This window comes from Rhinoderma darwinii, chromosome 4 (assembly GCF_050947455.1).
Source record: "Rhinoderma darwinii isolate aRhiDar2 chromosome 4, aRhiDar2.hap1, whole genome shotgun sequence".
Taxonomy (NCBI): Eukaryota; Metazoa; Chordata; class Amphibia; order Anura; family Rhinodermatidae; genus Rhinoderma; species Rhinoderma darwinii.
In genome coordinates, this window is record NC_134690.1 from 29257071 (window position 1) to 29278870 (window position 21800).

A 21800-nucleotide genomic window follows, 5' to 3' on the forward strand; every position below is an offset into this window, starting at 1 on the left:
ACCGGCTATGCGGGGACCTGCAGCACAGTTCCACTCAAGTAAATGCAGCCTTGGAGTATAATACAGGATGTAACTCAGGATCCATATAAGAAAAGTAATGTAATGTATGTACACAGTGACTCCATTAGCAGAATAGTGAGTGCAGCTCTGGAGTATAATACAGGATGTAACTCAGGATCAGTACAGGATAAGTAATGTAATGTATGTACACAGTGACTCCACCAGCAGAATAGTGAGTGCAGCTCTGGAATATAATACAGGATGTAACTCAGGATCAGTACAGGATAAGTAATGTAATGTATGTACACAGTGACTCCATTAGCAGAATAGTGAGTGCAGCTCTGGAGTATAATAAAAGATGTAACTCAGGATCAGTACAGGATAAGTAATGTAATGTATGTACACAGTGACTCCATTAGCAGAATAGTGAGTGCAGCTCTGGGGTATATTGCAGGCTTTAATTTAGGATCAGTACAAAATAAGTAATGTAATGTATGTACACAGTGACTCCACCAGCAGAATAGTGAGTGCAGCTCTGGGGTATATTGCAGGCTTTAATTTAGGATCAGTACAAAATAAGTAATGTAATGTATGTACACAGTGACTCCACCAGCAGAATAGTGAGTGCAGCTCTGGGGTATATTGCAGGCTTTAATTTAGGATCAGTACAAAATAAGTAATGTAATGTATATACAAAGTGACTCAACTTTATATGGAGATTAGTTCAAAGGTGTTTAAAAGGTGAACACTTTAACCCATTCGATGCTTCTACAATTTTCACACTTATGACATTCAGAAGTGCTCATGGGGGGTGCCGTGCCGCTTAGTTTTTGATTGGCCTTCCTTGGAAAGCCGAGCGTGCGGTGTACGGTCTCAATAGAAAGTCTATAAGTCCGAAACCGCTCACTCTGCTTTCCGAGGAAAGCCGAGTAAAGCCGATCAGAAACAAAGAGGCTCAGCGCTCACCCGAGAGCTTCTGCCGCTTCATTTTAGAGGTCGGATAGGGTCTCAGTGCTCGGACTCCCACTGATCAAAACTTCTGATATGTCACTATGACACGTCAAAAGTTTTATGAAAGTACAAGTACACTTTAATGTGATACTAGGTCTTTGTTTTAGCTCTCTATTCTAGTCATGGCTGCGTTCAAAGTCATGACGTATTATCTACGTCCTTGGCCGTGAAAGTTCTCTCAGCAGCGTCCGGTTGTGGGTGAACAGCCCCGTTCCAGTGCAGGCAATGAAATAATAACATTTGTGGTAAAGTCTTACCTCCATCACAGGCGTCTCCACTATCTCAAGAGCACCTTCCACTGTTTGTAATAAGTCCACCACGAGTTTTATATCATATTCTGATGCCGTTATATTTTTTTTGTCTGAAATTACTGTGGCGCTTAGATTCCCAAGGACAAGAGGAACTTCGTCTTTAGCCATGGGGCTTGTCAAGGTCTGGAGAGACAAAGTAGTTTGATGAATGTTGTTTCATTAATGATGCGCGCTTTGATACAACACCACTAAATAAGATGAATTTTCTGGATTTATGAATACACAGGAAATCATAGTCGGCTTTTGGAGCGTGTAACCTCTGCGGTCACTCTTGCTTTGGAGGGGTTCTCTTAAGTGTAGGCAATCAATGTTTGATCGGTAGAGGTCCCACTTCTGGGACAAAGGCTGATTAGAACATGGATGGAGTTGCGGCGCTCGCTTACTTATATGGGACTGAGGTGCATAGCGTTCATTATGCCTGTGTAAACAATAAAGGACATGCGGCGCACTCAGGAGCACCAAGGCTCCTTTATAATGCTCATCAGCGGATAGGCCATCTATGTTTAAAAGCTGTGAACAGATCAAGGTGGCCGCATTTTAGTTGAGCTCCCGCAGGCTGTTGAGAACTCGGCCCGGCGGACGAGAAACCGGAGCCGCACAGCGTGGACTTTGGGCAGAAGCAGAGGAGCCCGGTCTGCTGAGTCGCGGGAGCGACATAAGGGCACTGGAAGTCGGCCCGGAGAGTGGGCACAGAGACGCCGCGCGCGGTGGTGAGGCTGGACCCCGCCATCTTGGAGAGCGGACCACGTGGTGTTCCCACTGCAGGCGGGAGATCGCAGAGCACGGGCGGGCCGCGGACCTGAACGCCTGCTTCTCGGCCCATAGCAGGGCTTGGATGTGAGGAAGCTGCCGCAGGAGGACACCGAAGGGAGTCGGTGGGCAAGCCGATCCGGACCGGCACAGATAAGTTAAACGGGGGGGGGGGAGGAGGAGGCACATATCTCCCTATCCCCTTGCTGGTAGACCCTGCTACACAGCAAATACACCCTGCAGGCTGCTGAGGACTTAATTACACATAACACAGGACTGCTCTATATCCCTGCACTCACTGCCCACTGAGAGGGGACAAAGTCTGCGTGGCAAATCATACCCTGAAACGCTGTATGGATGCCTAATTTACAACTTTCTGCTGACATAGCCACTACCTCACCTACTGCCTAGACATCCTGGGGTGAGACCTGTGAAGAGCGGTGGGAATAACCATAGAAAATCCCTCCTGGGACGTGTGCTTGGTTTTCTGGGGGACCCTCTCCTGCTTTTGATGATCTTCATGCCGCTGTATATGTGAGTTGAGCGGCCCTCCCCCACAGTGCACTTATCCCGTATATAAAAGCCCTCGGCCCGCCTGGCCTTTACCATCTGCTGGATGGACAAGTACTTGAATAAATCTGGGCAGGCTAGAGCCACCCGATCCTCCTCGACGGCGCTTCCTTCTGCCGCGACAGCCTCCACGATGCAGTCTACACAGCGGAAGAAGGGCTCATCAAAGGGCCTGGCCGTGGCAGCCGCACAATCACACCAGGGGACGCCTTCCGGCGAGTCAGTGTCTGGAGACATAACACCACCAAATCTTTCAGGGCCTCCGAGTCCGTCTTCCCAAGTATCGTTAATGCACATCCAGGCCGCTGAAGTGGCACAAGAGGTATCCCGCCTCATCATCCCTATCTTTGACAAAAGATTGGACCTTCTACAATCCTCTATTAACACGGTGCTGGCACAGGTGACCGCAAATTCCCAGAAGCTGGGGGACTTGGAGACCAGAACCATGTCCTGTGAGACGGAGGTGACTCGCCTGGAGGGTCTAACCACCCATCAAGATGTCCTTATTCGCACACTGCAAGAAAAACTAGATGATTTGGAAAATCGAGAAAGGCGCAATAACCTGCGATTTGTTGGTATCCCGGAGGAGGTTACGGCAGAAACACTTGCCAAGTATTTGTCCACTGATTTGCCCAGGGCTCTTGGAGTCCAAACGCCGGAAGATCCCCTGTCCATTGAGCGGGCCCACCGCCTAGGACAGAGGAGAGACCAGGGTGGGGGGGGCAGGCCGAGGGCTGTCATAGCCCGCTACCATAACTGGACAGTTAAAGAAAGGATCCTCAGGGCGTACAGACAGGCCCCAGAGCTTCGGGTTCAAGGCCACAAAATCTTAATGTTTCAGGACTTTTCGATTCAAGTGTCCCAGAAGCGCAAAGCTTTCACACCGATCTGTAAACATCTCCATGATCACAATATCCGTTTTCAGCTGTTATATCCGGCAAAATTACGTGTGGTGGAGAATGGTCGGGCCCGGCTGTACGACTCCCCGGAGGAAGCTGCCAGAAGATATCCTCCAGTGGTGGCGGACTGATATATATTCATTATACTGTGGCGGAGTCGGTTCACTTTCTGGCCTATTGGCTTCTTGTTGGTTAAATGGGTCTTGAGACCCTTGGTTTGCTCTATGGAAGCTATCTGTTTTTCTTCGCCTGTAGATGGGGGAGGGTTTATAGTACCCACCTCACTCACTGTAATGTACTTACTGGTATGATGATGTTATTTTGTTTTTTTATGGTTAGATTTTCATGCTTGCCGCCTCTCTCTTTTAGGTTACCTGTAGCCTCTTGTGACCGGAAACGGTCCCCCCGTTCTTGTATGCTGACTACACTTCGCGCTCGCTGGGACGGGAAGTGGCGTCGTAATAGCGTTTGGATCATATTGACAGAAGTCATACGTCTAGACACAGGATGAGTACCCTAATAAGCACATCACATGAGTCCCATACACCCCCCACCCTACACATAGTGTCATGGAATGTGGCAGGTCTGAATACCCCTGAAAAACGGCGCAAAGTGCTCGCACATATAAAGCGCCAACGCGCAGATATCATCTGTTTGCAGGAAACTCACTGGAGAACGGACCACTATGTTCCTATCCGGGCATCCTGGTTAGAGGCGCCAGTGGTCTCCACGTACTCCACCAAGACACGTGGGGTCGCTGTATATTTCAGGAAAGGCCTGCCATACTCCATCCAAGATAGGTATTCTGACCCCGATGGCCGTTTTGTATATATCCGACTTATGGTAGCTGACAAATCGTACTCTCTTCTTAACATTTACGCCCCCAACCTGACGACTGACGGTTTTTATCCTAAACTACTGGAATTCTTGCTGCAAAGGGAATGTTCGGACCTGATTGTGGCTGGAGACTATAATCTAGCTTCTTACCCTCCCCTCGATAGATCGGGTGGAGACCATGCAGACTCCCCTCCCAGTTCGCAGATGGCCTTCTTCATGGAGCATCTCTCCTTATGTGACCCCTGGAGACTCCATAATCCACAAGTGAGAGATTATACGTTTTACTCTGCAGTACACGACTCTTTTTCCAGAATCGATTATATAATGCTCACTACAGGCTTGTTTTCAAGAGTAACACGGACGGATATCCGACCCATCGCCATATCAGATCACGCCCTTGTATCCCTAACCTTAGAGGGGCTGCCCCCTATGCCCCGGACGAATCTGTGGAGGTTCCCATCATACCTTTATGAGTCAGAGGACTTCAGAAGCTACCTAAAAACACACTGGAATAACTATATCCAAGATCACAGCCAGCAGCTAGATGATGTAGCCTTGATATGGTTGGCTTCTAAAGCAGTGATGAGGGGGCATATAATAAGTTATGTAAACTTAAAACGTAAGAAAACACAGACACAACTTCTCGATTTACAATCTAATCTCCTTAGAGCACAATCCATACACGCGGGCAACCCCACCCCTGACTCTAAAAAAGAATTCTTAGATGCGCAGGGCCTACTGAACACTTTCTTACAGGGGCACGCAATGTGGCAGGTGAAGACCTCCCAAAACAAATTTTACAGGTGGGGCAACAGGGTAGGATCCCTATTGGCATATCTCACGCGACCCCCACGCAACACGGGCCGTGTGCTTCTGGCAAGGGATACACGCTCAGGGGCACTACACTCGGAAACTGAGAAAATTGAAGCAATATTTGCGGAGTATTATGAAGACCTCTACAGGGCAGCTCCCACTGATATGCCAAAAGTGAAGGCCTTCTTGGAAACTCTTTCCATGCCTAGGGTCTCTGAGGAACAAAACACGCTTTTAGAGGCGGACATCTCGGAAGAGGAAGTCCGCCTAGCTATCTCCTCTTCACACAACCACAAATCCCCAGGGCCAGACGGTTTTCCGAGTGAGTACTACAAGATGCTATCCCCAGACATAGTCCCACATCTAACTCGCTTACTCAATGACATTTACCGCAACAACCTGGTAGTAGACTCGTTTTTTGACTCTCGAACCATAATTATCCCTAAACCAAATAAGGACCCAGTCTTACCCCAGTCCTACAGACCTATCTCCCTGCTTAATCAGGACTATAAACTCCTGTCAAAAATTTTAGCTAATCGTATACAGACATTCCTTCCCGCAATTGCCCACCCTTCCCAGATGGGGTTCGTCTCTGGCAGATACTCCTCTAAAAGCATCCGGGCGGTGATTGCTGCGACAGTGCGGGCACAGGAGGCTGACCAACTTCCGACCATGCTACTCAGCCTAGATGCTGAAAAAGCTTTTGATAAGGTCTCTTGGCCCTTTTTAAACGAAACGCTGCGGGGTAGGAATTTTGGTCAGACCTTTCTGACGTACCTGCACTCCTTACAGACGCAGGCCACTACAAACCTATTTATTAACGGACACCTTTCTCAAACGATAGATTTATTCAGGGGCACAAAACAGGGTTGTCCCCTCTCCCCTATCCTATTCAACATGTCATTAGACCCCCTATTATACCACATTTCCATGTCATCCACGTTCAGGGGTGTACATCTGGGGAGATACGAGTTGAAGATGACGGCTTATGCGGATGATCTTCTTCTTGTGCTCAAGGACCCCAGACACACTTTATCCCGGGCCCTGGAGGAACTACAAACGCTGGGGAAACTTTCCGGCTACACCCTGAACGTGGATAAAAGTGAAGCCCTAATTCTAAAAGGCCCTTGCACGCCCCTATGGTCATCGCAGTTCTCCCTGAAATGGTGCACTTCTTCGATAAAATACCTGGGAGTTGAGATCACTAGAGCGCCTTCTACCCTTTATAACTGCAATCTTTCTAAATATATTGTAGCCTTAGAATCCACATTGAAATCTTGGCAACACTTCTCTCTCACATTCATGGGCAGGGCAAATTTACTGAAAATGGTGGAATTCCCTAAACTTCTTTATCTTTTTCAATCCCTGCCTGTGTACTTGAGACCGAAGGATGAACAGCTTATAAATAAACTTTACAGGGAATTTATCTGGGCGGGGGGCCGGCCGAGAATCCCGTTTCATGTTTTACAACAACACAGGTCTAACGGCGGTCTGAACTTCCCCAACATTAGGACTTATAATCTGGCGGCGTTGGCCAGGGTGATATCGGACTGGGCACAAGGCACCTCATACTACACTACCCCTCAGGTGGATCAGTCTTTTACCCCGGGGATATCCCTTATAAACCTTCTACATCTCCCATATGACATGTTGCCTACTGACTCTAGGGTCAACCCACTCATAATTACAATTTGGAGGACCTGGCATAAGATCCGCCACATGCTACACCTAAACACCCAATTCTCACCAGCACTGACCCTGGTCAGGAACCTGCGGTTTCAGCAGGGTACCTCACACCGTATGTTTACCTTTTGGCATGATAATGGTATTAATTCCTTGGGGGCCCTTTTGCATCCCACGCTCCATACAATGCTCTCCCTACAGGACTTACAAATTAAATACCCACACATCTCTCTCCCCTTTTTTAACTATATACAGGCCCAGAGTTATGCGCAGGTGGTGCTGGGTCACATCCCACCTGAGGAATGGACTTCCCCTTTTAAATCACTGATACTAGAGCCAGGAACACATCTGGCGAGAATATCTAGATTGTACAGATTTCTCCATCCCTCCATAGAATATAGTACCCCTAACTCAGGCCTAGCGAAATGGGAGGCGGACGATGCGACTTTAACCCCCACAGTTATACTACAGGCCACAATCTTTGCGCACAAACTCTTGCCCTCAGCAAGATATGTGGAAATGTGGCTAAAGGTGGCCCATCGAGCATATATTACACCCCAAAGGGGCCACAGGATGGGACTGTATGAGACCTCGGACTGTTTTAAATGTGGTGAGACGGAGGCAAACTTGTACCACTGCCTATGGGCGTGCCCTCGTATCCGGGAGTTCTGGGAGAGGGTTGGAGACTTTGCAAAGACCAACATGACGGGGCAGTTTGCTTTGACCTCCCAATGGGCAATACTGGGGTATGTGGAAACAGGCACACAGGATCATACCCGACATGAACTTCGCATCCTACATTTATTGGCAGCAGCAGGCAGGAAGGCAATACTGCAAGTGTGGAACCACACCCAGGCCCCACAACTTCAGGTTTTCCTGGAAAAATTATCCTTCATGATGAAGATGGATTGGGTGGAGGCTTCACACCAGAAGGAAAAAAGGGTTAAGACTTTCTTTCAGATCTGGGAGGGCTTTATTTCTCTACTACCCCAACGAGTAAAAGATAAAATACATACCTGCTTCCAACCCACTACATGGTATCAGAGGAGGAGGCTGGCTGGGGATATTATGCAATAGGACTTCCATACATGCCTGAGATAGGGTGTAGAAGGGGGGAGTGTAGACAACGAGGGACAGGAAATGGATGCAACAGACTTCTAAAAGGAGGACTGGGGGGGATAACACGTGGTAAACAGGAGAGGCGGCGGGCAATGAAGGTTTTATTTTTTGATAGTATGTTGGTTTTTATGTTTGGTTATGTGTCCGAGCAGTATGGCCCACGGTTGTGTGGCCGAGAAGGGGGCTAAAGTGCACGATTGTTCCCTCGCTGAGACGAGATAAGCACAATGGAGACGTGGTAATGACATGTATAAATTCTCGTTCTGTATAAAGGCACAGAGAATGTATGTACTTATCTGCCTGACTTGCAAGTCAGTATATGCTTTTCAAGTGCACTAAGTCGCCTGAGATCACTTTATGTTGTTATTGTGTTGTTTATATGGAAAATTAATAAAAACAAATTTAAAAAAAAAAAAAAAAAGCTGTGAACACATTTAAAGTGTAGCTAAACGTTTGACAAACTTGTTACATGTCATAGTGACATGTCAGAAGTTTGGATTGGTGGGGGTCCGAGCACTGAGAACCCCACCAATCGCTAGAACGAAACTCGTGTGAGCGCTCAGCCGCTTCCTGTCTGTTCGCCATTTTCCAGAAAGCCGATCTATCGGAGTCCGTACAACGATACATTTATTTCCGGAAAAAGCCGAACAGACACGAAGCTTCAGCTGCTTCGTTCTAGCGATTGGCGGGGGTCTCAGTGCTCGGACCACACCAATCCAAACTTCTGACATGTCACTATGACATGTCAGAAGTTTGTCAAACGTTTAGCTACACATTAAAAACTATTTATTTATTTTTAGATAAAAATGTGTGGTACAACTTTGTAATAACATTTTATTAATAATTGTTTTTACTTTTTCAGATACAGCTACTTTGTATCCTGTATACAGAGCAGCTATATCTAGCGCTGAGACCTGAAGCCATCAGCTCAGCGGCACTGACGGGTTCAGTAACAGCGGGTCCGAGCTGCTATCGATCACATCTAAGTTCATAACTTAGATGTGATAGATTACAGTTGGAACCCGCGTGTCAGAGACCCGCAAAACCCACTGTCACTGTACCAGTCAGTCCCACTGACCTGACGGCTTCAGTTCTCAGTGCTAGATACAGCTGCTCTGTATACAGGATACAAAGCAGATGTATCTCAAAAAGTAAAAATTATTTTGAATAAAACGTAATTGCAAAGTTGTACCAATCACACTGATACACATTTGTGGAGATATTACTTGGTCACTGTATATTGGTATAATTTAAGCACTAGTTGATCGTTCTTACCTAGGCATTGTGCGGCAGTGCAACTTTAGCACCGTACAGTACATTATTTTTGCAATTTAGCATTGTATAGCATTGTTATTTAGCCAACAGTATGACATTTTTATGTGGCCACTGTATAGCACTGTTATTTAGGCACCATACGGTACTTTATGGCACTTTTACGTAGGCACTGTATGGTGTGATTCTTTGTACACTGTATGGCAGTACGCTATAGGAAGTGGGTTATCCAACAGAAAATACCACAGGGCACCATCTGACATAAGGCTGACTATGTAATAGGATACCAACTGGTGGTGCTCTAGGATAGTTAAGGGGTTAATATAGTGAAGAAGTTAATCCCTTGTTATCTAGGGTAATGAAGTGGTTAACACCAACAAGCCTAGTTGAAGGGTAGTGAAGGGTTTAATCTCCGGTGGTCTCAGGCATTGAAGGTTTCAATGTCAACTCTATTCTAGGTTAATTAATGAGTTAAAGTGTAACTAAACTTTTTAAAAAACTTTTGACCTGTCATAGTGACATGTCAGAAGTTTTGATCGGTGGGGGTCCGAGCAAGGAGAACCCCTACCATTCACTAAAATGAAGTGGCAGAAGCGCTTAGTTTCTGATTGGCTTTCCTCTGAAAGCCGAGCGAGCGGTGTACGGATCATAGACTTTCTACTGAGTTCGTACACCGCTCCGCGGAAATCCGATCAGAAACTAAATAGCACGGCTCTCACCAGAGCGTTTCTGCCGCCTCGTTTTAGCTATCAGTGGGGGTCTCAGTACATGGACCCCCACCAATTGAAACTTTTGACATGTCACTATGAGTTTTTTTAAAAGTTTAGTTACACTTAAATACCAAGTTCCCTGGTGTTCGAAGTTTTCAAAGGGGTTAATGTCAGCATCCCTGGCGGCCTAAAGCAGTGAAGGGGTAACTGCGAGCTTCATTGTTGGTCTTGAGAGATGGATGGATTCATGCTATCTTCCCTGGTGGTCTAGAGTAGTGCAAGTGCTGGCTTCTTTGGCAGTCTAGGATAGTAGAAGCGGTAATTGTAGTGGCAACTCCTGACGAAGGGTGCGAAATGTGCGTCAAAGTGTTTCCTCGGTGCACTTCAATGTCCATCTGCCATCATATCTACCAAGGGCATTTAACTACATTAGCTTTTTGTACTATTGCACTTTTTCTTAGACTGTACCTGTGGTCTTCCCATTGGGATTTGAACCTGGGTATTTGTTCCTTGGTGGATATTTATTGATATACAAATATTACTGACTTATAAACCACTGTATTTGGGTCATTTTGGCTTCTTTCACCTGAGGCTGTTTTTATTATATGTTTTTTATATTGTTTTGTACATTTTTGTATATAATTGTAGGGGCTTCTGTCCTAGATTGTGGACTAATAAAGATTATTTACAAATATTATTTTGGAATAAAGTTTGGTTAAAGACATTATTGGTTTTGTTAGTGGAAGGGGTAATGCCTGCGTCCCTGGTGGTCTAGGGTAGGGAAGGGTCTAATACCTGGTATTTTTTTTATTAACTCCAATCCCAGGCTTCAGTGACCTCTTCCGTCTCCGATAGGAAGCTAAATGCTATGTGCTTATTGGGTTTAGCTTCTTCATTCTGACCTGCGCTGATCATAAAGAGAACCCCAAACCTGACATCTGGGGCACAGCACTAAAGGGCTTTTCTGGTTTTATGCAAATAAAGTTTAAGTGTATGTTCACACGCTGCGTATTCAGGCGTATTTTTAGGCCTAAATGCCTTGAAATACACCTGGAATAACCGTAGCTAAACGCCTACAATCATCTGCCCATTGACTTTAATGGGAAAAATGGCGTTTCGTTCAGATGGGGTGTTTTTTTTTAAAAACGGTGGTTAGAAAAATGCCTGGTAAAAAGAAGGAGCATGTCACTTCTTGAGCCGTTTTTGGAGCTGTTTTTCATTGTGTCATTGGAAAAACAGCTCCAAAAACGCCTCAAAAAACGTTTTCGGCTACAAAAACGGCTGAAGATCAGAGGCTGTTTTATCTTTACGTGTGAACGTACCTTAATAGTTATGTTCATGAAAGGTACTACAACTTTCCAATATACTCCATGTATCAATTCATCAACATTTTCTAGATTTCCGCTTGCTGTCAGTGAATGAGATAAATGTGATACACCTATCAGTATGTTTATGTTTTTGGAATGTAGTAAAAAACCAGAAAAGCTTGGAGAAAATCCACACAAGCGCAGGGAGAACGTGGAAGCAAACGCAAGACATTCATGATCTTATGATACCGCCCTCCATCGGCACGCATGTCCCGAAGGCTCCACGAGCGGTGAACTACAAGTAGTGAGATCGTGTGTTGACTTACTTCCAGTTGATTTTTAATGTCGTTCAGAGCTGCAGACACACAGTTTGAAGTCGTTTCTATCCATTGACCACCAGTGCAGGTGTAATTTATGGTTCCTGTTAATGATTGGTCCTTATCTTGACAAGAAATAGTTGTTATAGAGTTTATGTCTCCGATATATGGGTTGGTGCATTTTGGAGCTATAAAAGAAATTAAAAACAGTCATTTTTGTAACGTTCCCATATAATATTAACTATTTGTAGTGTACTTTTTATTTATACCTGGCCATCTTGTAAATTATATGATGTATTATACACGGCACAACTTATGGCTGAGTGTGTTTGGGTATCCTGGTGGATAAGTGGGTTATGGGCTAGACGATAATGTTTACATTTCACACATCACTACTATATTCCACCACTGCTGTTCCCCCACGGAAAGGGGTTGTTTCATGAAAAAAATCCCTGTCCATATGCCCTATTAGGGGGTCTTCCGCTCGGGACCCCCCTCTATGAGTCAAAATGGACAGCCACACTGGCGAAATCAAGCCGTCCTTGTATTAAAGGGACAGCTGTCAATCTGAATGGCTGCCATGTAATACTCAATTTCCCCTGTAGTGGCTGCTGCATGAGAAATGTCTGGCTATCTCCAGCTTCCCCCGGCAAAATCAGTTCTTTGGCGGGGGTCCAGCCCTGGGACCGCATTGTGAAAGGGGTTGTCTCTGATGAAACAACCCCTTTAATTTTAAAGGGACTGATGATCTGTATTGTCCTGGAGTATTAATCAACCCATCTATCCAAGAATATAGCCACCATGGCGATCAGGTCTTGGATCGCCTAACCCTGATGATCAGCAGCTATCAAATGTTGTTGCGGCTCTCTGCTCTGGCTAATAGAGGGAGTCCCAAGCAAGAGTCCCTCTTCTATGACGTCTTTAAGGCATATAGGCAGTACGTTCGTACTAGCAGCAGGCACTTTTGACAGTGGGTGACAGCACACAATCTCTGCTCTCCACTGGATTGGTACCACTCAGTATACAGAAGAATTCTCCCTTTTAAATAACATATCTGCCTATCTGTGCATTAATCAGGATCAGATTTATATTGTATCCCCTCATAACCACACAGATGTGTCACTCAAAAAGTTACGAATGCTGAGTGACTACTCCTGAGGTCGCTATAATAGTGGCCATAATGGTTGTCACCCAGTTTTATCAGCTGACAATAATTTTTAACAATGACAAGAAGTTACATTGACCTTAGTATTTAAAGCACATGTTCAGGCGTCGCCAGTACGTCGCCCTATCTGTGGGAAGTCAGGTGAGCTCTGTATCCCCCACTACAGCACATACTGATGGACAGCTTTGCCTGTATTCAATGAAAGAAAGCTGTCAATCAATGAGGGAAGTTGGTGGAGGCTGGGGGGGGGGGGGGTGAGCCTTTGAGTCTGGCCATCATATACAGGGATTGTTTCCCAAAAATCACCATCACAGTATGCATACCTACAGTATTTATTACTGAGCTCAGCGAACCCTACTCCTCTGTCCTATGCTGGGTTCAGGTAGGGCAGCACAGGACTCCTGGCTTTATTTCAGAAAGGGCGTGCGTACCATATGTGCCAGCATAGGAAGCCTGGCTGTAATACAGTAAGGGTGTACGTGCCATATGTGCCAGCATACGAAGCCTGGCTGTAATACAGTAAGGGTGTACGTGCCATATGTGCCAGCATAGGATGCCTGGCTGTAATACAGTAAGGGTGTACGTGCCATATGTGCCAGCATAGGAAGCCTGGCTGTAATACAGTAAGGGTGTACGTGCCATATGTGCCAGCATAGGAAGCCTGGCTGTAATACAGTAAGGGTGTACGTGCCATATGTGCCAGCATACGAAGCCTGGCTGTAATACAGTAAGGGTGTACGTGCCATATGTGCCAGCATAGGATGCCTGGCTGTAATACAGTAAGGGTGTACGTGCCATATGTGCCAGCATAGGATGCCTGGCTGTAATACAGTAAGGGTGTACGTGCCAGCATAGGAAGCCTGCTGTAATACAGTAAGGGTGTACGTGCCATATGTGCCAGCATAGGAAGCCTGACTGTAATACAGTAAGGGTGTACGTGCCATATGTGCCAGCATAGGATGCCTGGCTGTAATACAGTAAGGGTGTACGTGCCAGCATAGGAAGCCTGGCTGTAATACAGTAAGGGTGTACGTGCCATATGTGCCAGCATACGAAGCCTGACTGTAATACAGTAAGGGTGTACGTGCCATATGTGCCAGCATAGGATGCCTGGCTGTAATACAGTAAGGGTGTACGTGCCAGCATAGGAAGCCTGGATGTAATACAGTAAGGGTGTACGTGCCAGCATAGGAAGCCTGCTGTAATACAGTAAGGGTGTACGTGCCATATGTGCCAGCATAGGAAGCCTGGCTGTAATACAGTAAGGGTGTACGTGCCATATGTGCCAGCATACGAAGCCTGGCTGTAATACAGTAATGGTGTACGTGCCATATGTGCCAGCATAGGATGCCTGGCTGTAATACAGTAAGGGTGTACGTGCCATATGTGCCAGCATAGGATGCCTGGCTGTAATACAGTAAGGGTGTACGTGCCATATGTGCCAGCATAGGATGCCTGACTGTAATACAGTAAGGGTGTACGTGCCAGCATAGGAAGCCTGCTGTAATACAGTAAGGGTGTACGTGCCATATGTGCCAGCATAGGAAGCCTGACTGTAATACAGTAAGGGTGTACGTGCCATATGTGCCAGCATAGGATGCCTGGCTGTAATACAGTAAGGGTGTACGTGCCAGCATAGGAAGCCTGGCTGTAATACAGTAAGGGTGTACGTGCCATATGTGCCAGCATACGAAGCCTGACTGTAATACAGTAAGGGTGTACGTGCCATATGTGCCAGCATAGGATGCCTGGCTGTAATACAGTAAGGGTGTACGTGCCATATGTGCCAGCATAGGATGCCTGGCTGTAATACAGTAAGGGTGTACGTGCCAGCATAGGAAGCCTGGATGTAATACAGTAAGGGTGTACGTGCCAGCATAGGAAGCCTGCTGTAATACAGTAAGGGTGTACGTGCCATATGTGCCAGCATAGGATGCCTGGCTGTAATACAGTAAGGGTGTACGTGCCATATGTGCCAGCATAGGATGCCTGGCTGTAATACAGTAAGGGTGTACGTGCCATATGTGCCAGCATAGGATGCCTGACTGTAATACAGTAAGGGTGTACGTGCCAGCATAGGAAGCCTGCTGTAATACAGTAAGGGTGTACGTGCCATATGTGCCAGCATAGGAAGCCTGACTGTAATACAGTAAGGGTGTACGTGCCATATGTGCCAGCATAGGATGCCTGGCTGTAATACAGTAAGGGTGTACGTGCCAGCATAGGAAGCCTGGCTGTAATACAGTAAGGGTGTACGTGCCATATGTGCCAGCATACGAAGCCTGACTGTAATACAGTAAGGGTGTACGTGCCATATGTGCCAGCATAGGATGCCTGGCTGTAATACAGTAAGGGTGTACGTGCCATATGTGCCAGCATAGGATGCCTGGCTGTAATACAGTAAGGGTGTACGTGCCAGCATAGGAAGCCTGGATGTAATACAGTAAGGGTGTACGTGCCAGCATAGGAAGCCTGCTGTAATACAGTAAGGGTGTACGTGCCATATGTGCCAGCATAGGATGCCTGGCTGTAATACAGTAAGGGTGTACGTGCCAGCATGGGATGTCTGGCTGTAATACACTAAGGGTGTATGTGCCATATGTGCCAGCATAGGATGACTTTCTAGAGAGCCATGTAGTAAGTAGGTGCACAATAACCAGCCCCCATTCTTTACTAATTAGAAGTTGGAAAACCAAGAGCCCACATACTGTTCTTGCATAGGAGCCATATGCTTTCTGCATCTTCCCCGATTAATTCAAAGGTTTTACCTTTCACATATGTCAGGTCCATATATTCACTTGTAACTGTATCACCGATTGTGTTAGTAATATTGCATCGAGCTTTGAAGTCCAAACATTCACCATTATTACCAGGGGTAGGGGTGTTACTGGTCCTAAAGCACTGGCCTGAAATGTCCATAACTGTGAAGAAAAATAAGTAGAAGAAGAAGTAGAAGAAGATGAAAAAGAAGTAGAAGAAGAAGACGAAGAAGATGAAAAAGAAGTAGAAGAAGAAGACGAAGAAGTAGGAGACGAAGACGAAGAAGTAGAAGTAGAAAAAGTAGACGAATTAGAAGAAGTAGAAGAAGAAGAAGAAGTAGAAGAAGAAGACGACAAAGAAGATGAAAAAGAAGTAGAAGAAGAAGAAGACGAAGAAGACGAAGAAGACGAAGAAGTAGAAGAAGTAGAAGAAGAAGTAGAAGAAGAAGAAGACAAAGAAGATGAAAAAGAAGTAGAAGAAGAAGTAGAAGAAAAAGATGAAGAAGACGTAGAAGACAAAGCAGAAGTCGAAGAAGTAGAAGTAGAAGACGAAGAAGGTGAAAAAGAAGACGAAGAAGTAGAAGAAGTAGAAGAAGTAGAAGATGAAGAAGATGAAAAAGAAGACGAAGAAGTAGAAGAAGTAGAAGAAGTAGAAGATGAAGAAGATGAAAAAGAAGACGAAGAAGTAGAAGAAGATGAAGAAGGTGAAGAAGAGATCTTTTAAGCACTTCTCTATACAAGAAAATACATACTTTCTGATCTATAAAAAAAATACCTCATTTTAAAAAGAGAAACATTACATATGCATGTGACCAGGAGTGCGAAACATGAAAAAAAATACTGACTGCAATTCAAAAGATGCCAGAACATAACTTATTGTCATTTATGGGTGCTAGGACCTTTATAGATGAAGAGATTTTATGACAGATCCTACACTTTTGTAGCACAAAATACCACTCTGGGACATAGAATATGATTTTATCACAAAAATGCCAAACTAGGATACAAAATATTATTTTACAAAATACAATTTAATGACACTAACGACATTTTACAACACAAATGACCCCCCTGTGACACAGATTATTGTAATTTTGTGAAACAGAATAGCACTTACCAGCACAGAATGCAGTTTTGTTAGATTTTTGTGATATTGCCATTTGGTGGTACCGAGTAATATTTTGTGCCATATGATATCACTTTGTGACTCAGAATTGGCCTCACACACTATAGAGAGCTCGCTAAGTGTGTTGATTCATTTCATAACATATCTTAATTAATAAATGATATAATTCCGACTGACTGCAGCCACCACTGGGGGGAGCTAATTGAATATGGATTTATACAGTCAATATATGGGTCAGATTTCGTTGTAGAAAATCCGCAGCATAATACAGTAGCAGCAGAGTGGAATATATTTGAACAAATCTTATCCGCACGCTACACAAATGATAAGTGGAAAAACCACTAAGAAATTGACCTGCGTTGCGTTTTTTAATCCGCAGCACGTCAATTGTATTTGCGTAATCGCTGGTTTTCTGCTGCGGGTTTTCTCCATTGAATTAAATCGGGAGGTAAAACATTGCAACAAATAGCAGATGTTGAGATTTTTCCAGAAAAGGTGCGATTCTGCTGCAAAAATCGCAACTCAGAAAAAAAATCGTATACTTTCGCAGAATTCTATGCTTCTTTGTCCTGGCCGGCCTCCTGGGATGATGTTTCATCCCATGTGAACGCTGCAGCCAATTACAGGCTGCAGCAGTCACATGAGATGTAACATCATCCCAGGAGGATGCTTGCTCCATGATTGGGCCTTCATTCAATTCTGCAAAATATCAGAACTTAGACATCATGCGGCCTGGATAAGATTTTCTGCCTCTATGAATCACATAATCGCTATGACAATGATTAAAAATGCGGGCCATTACCTGAAGTGTAAAGTTTCCCCAACTTCGTATAGATTTCTAAAACCGCTCCACTGTACGCCGTCATACTACTTATGCAGCAGTAAAAATTGATCATTTGATTACACTGGAAATTGAGGGCCACTGGACTCGTAATAATCTGACTTGTTCTGATGAGTCTAGCGATGCGGATTTCTTTGATTGCTGACAGAATACCATTGCTGACTGTCTCCACTGAGCAAGTGAAAGTTCCTGCAAGATAAAACACCAGTATTACTAGCCCGTTGTGTATTATGTTTCAGTGGATATTGGCCATACTCATGTATTTCTTAAATCTGATAAATTCCAAGCAATTCCATTAAAAGGTAACTAAACGTTTAAAAAGCTTGTGACATGTCATAGTGACGTGTCAGCAGTTTTGATTGGTGGGGGTCCGAGCACTGAGACTCCCACTGATCACTAAAACGAAGCAGCTGAAGCCCTCGTGTGAGCGCTCAGCCGCTTCGTGTCTGTTCGTCTTTCTCCGGAAAGCCGATGTATCGGAGTACGGGCTCATAGACTTTCTATTGAGCCCGTACTCCGATACAATGATTTCCGGGAAAAAACGAACACACACGGAGCGGCTGAGCGCTCACACGAGGGCTTCAGCTGCTTCGTTTCAGTGATTGGTGGGGGTCTCAGTGCTCGAACACCCACCAATCAAAACTGCTGACACGTCACTATGACATGTCAGACGTTTTTTAAATGTTTAGTTGCCCTTTAATTCAGCATTCAACAAGAACAATTCCTGCGCCAAATGACTCCTCCCCTGAGGAGCTCAGGAGAAAACTTTGAGTTAAATGTATTTAGTATATTAACCACTAAACCACTAGGATATAAGAGATTAACCCACAACTATCCTAGACCACCTGGGATAAAGGATATAATTATTAACCCCTTTATCACCTCAGACCACCAGAGATACAAAGTATTATACACTAAGTCACTCTAGACCCCCAGGAATATTATCACTGACCACTTAAAGGCTATGTACACCTTTCAATAGCATTTTTTTGACAGACAGTCTGACAGACAGACAGATATGAATTGGATGGATAGATAGATAGATAGATAGATAGATAGATCGATAGATATGAGATAGATAGATAGATCGATAGATATGAGATAGATAGATAGATAGATAGAATCCTACCATATTCCTACCATCCCCAAGAATACGTAGGTTTAGTCCCAGTTCTGGGTGTATGTGCAGCGTAGGTTCCTACCTCATAGAGGTCGCCTTGTCGTGGCAGGTGGGCTCACACAATTTGATCAAAATGTGCGTTAAGATCCTCCCTATTGTAAGTAGATTTAGCAGTAATGCATATTTATTTATATTAAGTGGCTTAGGTGACATTAGTGTTCGTGGTGTGCGGTCGCCATTTTCTTGTGTACTGTATCAATTTACAGTCACAGACGTTCTTGCACCTGTATACACAATTTCTTTAATTTTGTTGGAATGTGCTGTTCCTTTTGTGTTGTTTATGTGATTCATATATGTGAGGTTAGTGACTGCCTCCATTTTTTTGATCTTGCACTCCTCCCATTCTGCCCTGGGTGATTTTATTTTGTTTAATGCTGGTTCCTACCATCCCCAGATATATGTAGGCTTAGTCCCAGTTCTGGGTGTATGTGCAGCGTAGGTTCCCACCTTACAGAGGTCGCCTTGTCGTGGCAGGTGGGCTCACACAACTTTATCAAAATGTGCGCTAAGAAACTCCCTATTGTAAGTAGATTTAGCAGTAATGCATATTTATTTATATTTAGTGGCTTAGGTGGCATTAGTGTTCGCAGTGTGCTGTCGCCATCCTCTTGTGCGCTGCTAGATAGAATGATAGAGAGACAGACAGACAGACAGACAGACAGACAGACAGACAGACAGACAGACAGACAGACAGACAGATAGACAGACAGATAGATAGATAGATAGATAGATAGATAGATAGATAGATAGATAAATAGTCAGATCACAACCAATTGCTTCTATACATTAAAATTACAAACAAACCATCTGCACTAAAACCACATCAGACCGGCCTCTTCAACCTCCCTCCATCTTTTAAATGGTCCAAGATGTCGACTATAAAATATAAAGGAACTATCAACAGACCAGAAGTCCAGGAGATGCTTTACAACTTATACAACAAGGTGTATGAGACAGCCGTAAAGCCGTAAAAGACCTAAATAATATATTTTATACCATGGCAGAGAGGTCTGACCTGAGAAGATGTAACTACAAGAGGCCACAAGAAATACATCCTAACGGTTGGTTTGACCGTGAGTGCAAAGAAGTACAGAAGACCCTAAGAACTGCCTCAAATAAGAAGCACCGAGACCCAAACAACACCGGTCTGAAGGAGGCCTACAGCAACATACAGAGGCAATACAAGACCATCCTCCGAAAGAAAAAACAAAGGCACATCTCCACCAAACTTACCCAACTCCAAGATGCCCTCCATGACAACTCGTTCTGGGAATTATGGAAACACATGGACAAAAATTGCAAGAAAAATAACCTTCACATCCAAAACAGCAACATCTGGCTCCAATATTTCAATGACCTCTACAAAGATACCCCGAAAGAAGAACAAAGCCAAGAACAAAACAAATAATATCAAAATTGAAGGCGATGGAGGAAACACTTAAAGATTTTCAAAACCCACTGAAAGATTTTCAAATACACCAATAACACTGCAAGAAGTAACTGAGAGAACCTCAGACATAAGGTGTAAAATATCCAGCGGCCTAGACAGAATCTCACCAGAAATGATAAAACACAGCCCGCCAGAAATACAGGCCGCAATAGTCAAACTATTTAATATAGTGCTGAGTGCCGGCTACTTCCCGCAAATCTGGAACCAAGGCCTTATAACACCAATCCACAAGAGTGGGGACAGGTACGACCCGGCCAACTACCGAGGGATATGTGTCAGCAGCAACCTGGGGAAACTGTTCAACAGCATCCTGAATAAGAGAATCCTCAGCTTCCTCACCCAGCACAATGTCCTCCACCAAATGCCAAACCACCGCACCACTGACCACATCTACACCCTGCGCAGCATCATCAAGAGCCACATCCACAATACAAAGCATGGGAAGATTTACGCCTGTTTTGTGGACTTTAAGAAGGCCTTCGACTCAGTGTGGCACCCGGGCCTATTCCTGAAACTGCTGGAGAGCGGAATAGGAGGTAAAACCTATGACGTCATCAGACGCTCCTACACAGAGAACAGATGCAGCGTGAAGGTGAACGGGAGAAGAACGGCTGATTTCCAGCAGAGCCGAGGAGTCAGACAAGGCTGCAGCCTCAGTCCAACGCTCTTCAACATCTACATCAATGAACTGGCCACAGCTCTGGAATCCTCCTCAGCACCAGGTCTCGCCCTCCATGACACCCAGGTGAAATTCCTGTTGTATGCAGATGACCTTCTGTTACTATCACCAACCGAGAAAGGTCTCCAAGACAACCTGCAAATCCTAGAAAAATTCAGCTCCACGTGGGCACTACCCATCAATGCAAAGAAAACCAACATGATGGTGTTCCAGAGGAGAAACTCAAAATCCCCCAGGCACCCGACCTTCACACTAAATAACGCCACACTCACAGCGACCGACAGGTACACTTACCTGGGCCTAGAAATCAAGATAGAGATGCTGAAAGACAAGGCGTGCAAAACCTTCTATGCCATCAGAAGAAAACTCTATCATCTCAACCCACCAGTGACGGTCTGGCTTATAATCTTTGACTCCATCATCTCCCCAATCCTCCTGTATGCCAGTGAAGTCTGGGGTCGGATACATACCCAGACTGGTCAAGGTGGGATTCCAGCCCAACAGAAATATTGCACCTGGTTTTCTGCAAACACCTTCTCCAAGTCCATCGGAGTACCCAGGGCCGCCATCAGGGGGTATTAGGGGTACTGGTGTGAGGGGCCCGGCCAAACCTAATTGAAAGGGGGGCCCGGCAACTGCCGCGACTTGCCTTTGTAGAAAAAAACGGGCCCCAGCAATGGGGCCCGTTTTTTTCACCACAGAATATCGTGAGCTGCGGGCCCCCCCTCTCGTCATGGGGGCCGTCAAACCGCCCGCGCGCGCGACCGATCACGCACACAAGGAAACTCCCGCCCCGGTAGCCGCAGGGAATTCCGACAGCAAAACCGCACCAAATAGTGGCTCAGGTTTCGTGAGGCGTGTCCGCTGCGGGAATCCTGCAGGGAAAAAAAAGTTTAGACTTGCCCCGGCCGTAGTTTAGGTGACGCATCTCTCTCTTCTGAATGTAGCCCCGCCTCCTGGGATGACGCTGTAGACCATGTGACCGCTGCAGCAGTCACATG

General features: G+C 45.3%; 1 protein-coding gene across 1 annotated transcript in view; it reads right to left on the reverse strand.

Annotated features, from left to right (window-relative positions):
• Positions 1–21800, reverse strand: part of ADGRF5 (adhesion G protein-coupled receptor F5) — a 190257-nt gene that overhangs the window by 15272 nt on the left and 153185 nt on the right. Inside the window, exons 13-16 of the mRNA XM_075860964.1 lie at positions 17452–17679; positions 15533–15685; positions 11609–11787; positions 1269–1445 (exon numbers count right to left, since the gene is read on the reverse strand). Coding sequence (XP_075717079.1) covers positions 1269–1445; positions 11609–11787; positions 15533–15685; positions 17452–17679 — 737 coding nt within the window. The remainder of the gene's footprint in view (positions 1–1268; positions 1446–11608; positions 11788–15532; positions 15686–17451; positions 17680–21800) is intronic.